Here is a 6847-nt window from a genome sequence, read left to right as displayed (position 1 = left end):
AAAACAAATTGGCGAACACATAATATGAAATGAACTGAGTGACCAAAAAAGAAAATGGTCCATATTTAGATGACTTATAGTGCAGTTTACCCAAAAACAGATGAATAATGAAATGCTACATGACAAACGCAGGGATGTTGAGGTCCTTTCATACAATGTGTAAAGGTCGTAGTCATTGGTTTCCTTAACAAACAAAATTTAATTTGAAGATTGGTCCATCTTGGAACTATTTGAAAATTTTGACCCCTACTTTCTCACTAATTCGTCAATTTTTTGATTCCTTTAACACTTCCTATCTTACAAACTTACTCTCTTTTAAGATTTATTGCAAAAATACATTTATTTTCTCTCTACGCTACCCATCAGCTGTCATCGGTTTATTAGTTTTATTCGGTCAATTAAAAAATAAAATAAAATATTAAAAATTTCGATTTAACTGTCAGTTTAACTAGTTTTTTAGTCAATTCAATTGATTCATATCAATTCTCAATTTAATTGGTTTAAAATCACTTTCCAAATTGATCTCTTACCAATTTTTGATTCGACTTACTAGTCCAATCCAATTCAAAGAACACTGAGCTAAAAAATATCATAATATCTACTTATCCTATCTGGCTTAAAAAAATCAGATCTATTTACTTAAAACATTTTAAAATAAAAAGTTTATGCTCTTATTATTTATGTATGTATTTTCAAGTTATTTATTAGTTTTCTTCATTATAAAATAATTTTGAAGTTTTAAAAATATTGAAAATATTAAATCAATTAAAATTAATTAAAATTAATATTTTTAATAACTTAATTTTTTGATAATTAAGGATTTCTTTGAAAAGGAAATGAGATCAACTAAGGATTTCTTTGATAATTCATTGAAAATATTAAATCAATTAAAATTAATATTTTAATAATTTAATTTTTAAACATATTTAATAATTCATGTTTTTTTTCAACGAAAAAGTATTGAAAATGATAAGTATATAAAGAATCCTTTATCACTTAATTAAAATAATAATTATCAGTCATAATTTGACCATAACCATAATTAATATAATTATTCGTCATTTTATTTAATAAACGAGTAATAAATTATTTTTAATTTAAGTTAATTGGTATAAACTATTATATATTTACCAGACATAAATCGGGATAACAAAAAATATTTATTAAAAAATTATATTTGTATATACCATGAAGTAATAAAATTATTATTAATATTAATTACTTTTTATTTAAATTATTTATCATTTATATATATTTTTAAAATCATAAATTGAAGCATCAAAGTGGAAAAAGTACAGCTCAAACAGCATTAAGCCTAGAAGAACCAAATAAACGACGTTAAGGCTGGCCGTTAAAATGGACGGAGAACTCCATGTTTTTTCAAATCCCAATGAAAAACGCCATCGGCGTCAATATCATTCTTGGTGGCTCGGGTTTACTGTTTACTGTTTCCTTTTCCAGTTTCTTCTTCCTATATATACAAAATGACCAGCTAAAATGATTTCATAGATTCAGTTTCCGATTCCAAGTAAAAAAGAGAACAGAGATAAAGAATATTTTTAATATGGGTGTTGATTTAGAGTCGATATCGGAGGCAAGTTCAGGTGCCATAGGATCACTATTAAGCACAACGGTTTTGTACCCTCTTGATACCTGCAAAACCAAGTATCAAGCCGAGGTTCAAACCCATGGTCAACGAAAATACAGGTTACCCATTTCTTATTATTCTTTTCTTTGTTTGTTTTTACATGTTTTGTAATTCTGGGTTTATTTTTCTTTGTTGTGATCACTGATCATGATCCAGGAAATTGTAAATTTGGCTTCTTTGTTTGTCGGTGTGTGAATTCATGAGTTAATTTCTTTGTTAATATTTGGTATGTTGATTGATAGGTGAGGTTTCAAAGGATCAAAGTTATCTCTTCTCTTTATAATTTAAAGCTGTTACTTTTCATGGTATTTGTGTTTATGAATGAATTAAAATTTTCTACTCATAATATGGATTTGATTTGATTTTCTTATTAATTAAGACAGAATATAACAATCCTAGCATAATGAGTTATATATGTTAATTGAATTGGATCATATGACCTTAATTTCATTTTCACCTTACTGTTTGTCGTGTCATATACTTGTCTTTGCATTTTTGTAGTTGTTGATGTGGAAAATTGGCCTGGTGGGTTTCAGATGATGACCTGCTAATGGAGTAAGGAGAGTTCAGAGTTGACTCTGCCTAACTCTTTGGAGCTAGTCAATCACTGAGAAAGGAAATGGTGAAGTAGTGGAATAAGTTCAACGTTGTAGTAGACATCTAATGGAATTATCATCATTCCTGTTAGTATAATTGTCCGTATTAAGTCATCTAAGATCTTTCGAGAGGAGTTGAGAAATTGAAACTGTTTATTCCTATTTTATTGTTATGTGCTGCATATCAATGAATCCTCTGTACTTCTCGGCTCATTGGCAGTGCATCATGAAGTTCTTGGATCTCAATTTCTCATCTTATATAGGAATCTCTCTGATGTATTATGGGAAGCAGTATCTACCGGCCAATTTCTTTCCTTATACCAGGGCCTAGGCACAAAAAACCTGCAGTCATTCATTGCACAATTTGTCTACTTCTATGGATATAGCTACTTCAAAAGACTGTACCTAGAAAACAGTGGTTCCAAGTCTATTGGAACGAAAGTAAACTTGATTCTTGCTGCTGGAGCAGGGGCTTGCACTGCTATTGTCACTCAGGTGGGACATCGCTTGACAAGTTTCTTATTTTCCATTTTGAATATATAAATGCTTCCAAGTTCCATACATCAAAGCAAAAGTTGTACGCGCTTATTGCATAGTACATTGAGATTGAATTTTATGATGTCAAATGTGGAATCCTCTCCGACAATGTGCAATTGTGAGACTGCCCTAGTACCATCTACACTTCTACTCTCCTGGCAGAATTCCATGTGGTCTAAAAATATGGACTCCTTTCCTTCCATTGGTTGTTGCAAAGTAAAATTGTGCTCTTTTTTACTATTTCCATGTAAATGTTGAAAGGAATAGAGGGTGAAACTTTTTACGCCATTGAGCATTTTAGAATGCAACTATTGATCCTGAGAATTGTATTAGCTTAGTAAATCAAAAGGGTATGACTTACCTCTTTTTACGAGTTAGAACAAATGTTCCTTTAGTTAAGAGAGGTGACCTAAATATGAAATCATAAACAACAATAATAATATTATTGTTTTATGAAAATAGGTGGCAAAGATAATGATGATGTTGCTATCACAGTTTCAGTTATTTTTCTTTATTATGTGGAGTTCAATGTTGAATACTTGGTTTATCGATTTTGTAGCCCCTGGATACAGCCTCCTCAAGGATGCAGACAAGTGCCTTTGGAAAATCGAAAGGACTCTGGAAAACCCTCACAGAAGGCACTTTGAGTGATGCATTTGATGGCCTTGGCATCTCGCTTTTGCTGACCTCCAACCCTGCAATTCAGGTTCTACATTGTTTTGCCTCAGACCTTCACCTTTAAATCTTTCTTGTTATCTTTATCATAACTAAGGCTAGAAATATGTTAAAACTGCAGTATACAGTTTTTGATCAACTGAAACAACGACTACTCAAGCAAAAATTGAAGAAAGTGGACCATGATTCATCCCCAGTAGTTCTATCTGCCTTCACGGCTTTCTTGTTAGGTGCAATATCAAAGAGTATCGCAACCTTTTTAACTTATCCAGCAATCAGGTCCATAGCCGCTCTCTCGAATTGTTGCATTATAGAAGCATGATGCATTTTTTACTAGATGGAAGTAACAATATTTATGCATACTCCATGCAGGTGCAAGGTAATGATTCAAGCTGCAGATCCTGAAGATGATGATGACGATGATAAAACTAAGAGAGCTCAATCGAAATCCCGCAAAACAGTGTCAGGAGTTGTCAGTGCTATCTGGAGAAGAGAAGGGATTCTCGGGTTTTTCAAGGGATTAGATGCACAGATCACGAAGACCGTGTTAAGCTCGGCTTTGCTTCTGATGATCAAAGAGAAGATCACAGCCACCACTTGGGTTCTTATACTTGCTATCCGAAGGTCTCTATTGCTTAGAAATGGGAGATTAAAAAACGTGTGAAAAGAATAATATCAGCTGTTATTTGGAGATAAAAGAATAATGCATCATTTGAACACAAATCATTTGTATTTCATAGAGTGAGGTTCTGAATTCTTTGAAGCTTTATCTTCCAAATAATACGTTGGTATCTGATGCAGGAATGCAATGCAAAGAAACCCACTGTAGTTATATATTTGTATAATATACTCTTGCCATTTCTGTTACGATGATATTTTAGCCTTATTTTTCGATAAATTATTTCAGTCCTATCAAGTCCATAATATATCATATTATTATTAAATTAACAAAAAGAAAATGAGGATTTGTAAATAAATACGAATAATTTTATTTAAATATCATTAAACATTAATCATAACTATTATAAACAAATATTAATAACTTTCAAATTTAGGATATTGGGTTAAAGGGTTTAGAATCTTGAGTTTAGGGTTTTAGTATTTATTTATAAATTCTCTATTGTTTTTATTTTATTTAATGATAATGTGTCATGTTATTATTCATCGATGATATAAGAGATTTATACATCGGCAGTGCATCAAATATTATTCCTATTACTTTAGGTTATTTTAATTTCTTTAGAAAAAGTAATTAAAAGAATTAAGATATTTACTACTATTTAAACCCCTGATGAGTTGTTGACACAAGTCAATTGGACACTAATTCGGTTAGGTAAATTATGAAACTATTCTTCGTATTTAAAATAAGTAATATTATTTAATGGTACTTTAATTTTTTATAAAACCTATATAAAAAAATACATATAGTAGGATTTTAACCCATGTCATTTACATCAATAAATCTTTAACTTTTCCATTAAACCAAAATTTTATTTTATTTTTTGGTAAATAAAGGGGATTAGTTTAAAGTAACTTGTTATAGGGTGCCTGTTAAAGACCTATAGCATTCGACACTTAGTGTAAATCATCTTCAAAGACAGATTGATCATGAGCAGGTATAACATCAAACATCGACAACCTGTTAAGCTTACTATTGACAGCTTTAACCATACAATCTGCCAGTATATTATGGTCAAGTGGAACATGTCGAAACTTGAGTTGTCAATCCTTTTTGCAAAAATCATATATTGATCGCAGCTCTAAGATGTTACTATCAACCGTATTTTAATCTAATGTTTTCATTTAAATTGTATTATGCACATTTTATTGCCTCTATTGATTGTATATATATACATTGATAATGTTATTGATTGAGTTATGACAATACGAGGTTATTTTCAGGTGGGGCCTAATAATCTTCAGGGCCATGTTTACACTTCACACCTAAAAAGCGGGTTCTTGTTAAGGACGTTTGTCAAGCAGGTGGATTATTGAAAGCGTGAGGCTCAAGTCTTTCAAAAGAAAGCGAGTGGTCTAGGTCCCTTATTGAGATTGAGAGCCAAACAAAGGGTAGGAATTCGGGAGGGCTAGTCAACGAGCTGTCCGTGTAGAGCCGAAGGATTGGTCACGGGCGTTTCTCAAGTGACCTATCATGCTGACATATACTCTAGCATTCAATATTGATTAGGTTTTGTTTTCTCTAACATTAAACATATATTGTTTGCTATCATCGTTCGGTCTTTAATCAAGTAAAATAATTAATAATAAGTACTATATAATTTAATTAACTTTAGTATAAATAATTTATAACAAATACTATGTAGTTTAGTTAATTATTTATTTAAACGAGATTAATAAAATAATATGTCATAAAATTAAACATTATTATTGTATACAAATAATTTTAGACAAACATATATATATATATATATATATATATATTTAAACAAATATATTAGTTTTTTAATAAATTTCTGAAAAATCATTAATAAATTGAATAAGTGATGTAATCACAAAATATTTTAAAAATAATTAATAAATTTAAAATTAATTATATTAGTGTTAATTAATTTTAAAAATATTTAATATTAAAATAATATAAAATTCATCATGGTTTAAATATTAATATTAATATATTAGAATTTAAATAATATTATTAATAATTTCTTACAAGTTATTTATTATATATAATTAAATTAACTTGCTTTAATGTTAAATTATTAATATTTATTTTTTTAATTTTATATTTATCTTTGCTTTACTTTAATCAATAAATATAATTAACTTTTATCATGAAAATATAAATTTAATAAATATTACTAATAAGTATATTTTTAACAATTAATATTTATTAATATACATCATTAAAATTGATTTAATTAAATAAAATATTAAAATAAAAAGATAATGTATTTAACATCAACTTTATATTTAATCTATAAAAATTATAAACAAAATATTTAAACAAAATGCATGGAATAATTTAAAATATTAAAAATAAGGAATAAAAGAGTAATTATCTAAATTGTAAATAAGTGCTTTAAACGGAGAGTGTCACGTGTCAAAAAATTGTAATGTGAACATGACCATTTGTTAACTTTATATTACTATAGTGTGTATATATATGCATATACAAATACTAGAAATTTTATCACACACGTATGTTTATGACAACCACGTATTTAAAACACAAAAGTGTGTTTGAAAATAACATACAATAAACAATAAAAATATATAGTTTGAAAGTATTTAATAATAATACATGAAATATGTATGATGCTAAAATAAAAGAATTAGATTAAATTGTGATACCAACTTAATCTGTAATATTATTAATAAGAAAATCTATCACATATGTATGCGTGAAAACCACGTATTTAGAGCACAAATT

General features: G+C 28.5%; 1 protein-coding gene across 2 annotated transcripts; it reads left to right on the top strand.

Moving 5' to 3' along the window:
- The first annotated feature begins 1327 nt into the window (after positions 1-1327).
- Positions 1328-4354, top strand: LOC108461530 (peroxisomal adenine nucleotide carrier 1). Of its 2 annotated transcripts, none has more exons than XM_017761395.2 (5): positions 1328-1707; positions 2508-2739; positions 3341-3487; positions 3578-3735; positions 3829-4354. In XM_017761395.2, exons 1-5 carry the CDS (start codon positions 1565-1567, stop codon positions 4118-4120), a joined length of 972 nt encoding a protein of 323 aa, XP_017616884.1. In that variant the 5' UTR covers positions 1328-1564; the 3' UTR covers positions 4121-4354. The 2 variants fall into 2 exon arrangements, with proteins under 2 accessions (XP_017616884.1, XP_017616885.1); XM_017761396.2 differs by having other exon boundaries at positions 1555-1707; positions 2465-2739.
- The last annotated feature ends 2493 nt before the right edge of the window (positions 4355-6847 follow it).

This window comes from Gossypium arboreum, chromosome 13 (genome assembly GCF_025698485.1).
Source record: "Gossypium arboreum isolate Shixiya-1 chromosome 13, ASM2569848v2, whole genome shotgun sequence".
Lineage (NCBI taxonomy): Eukaryota > Viridiplantae > Streptophyta > Magnoliopsida > Malvales > Malvaceae > Gossypium > Gossypium arboreum.
The sequence above is the reverse complement of the archived record's forward strand: the minus strand, read 5'-3'. Positions and strand labels throughout refer to the sequence as shown.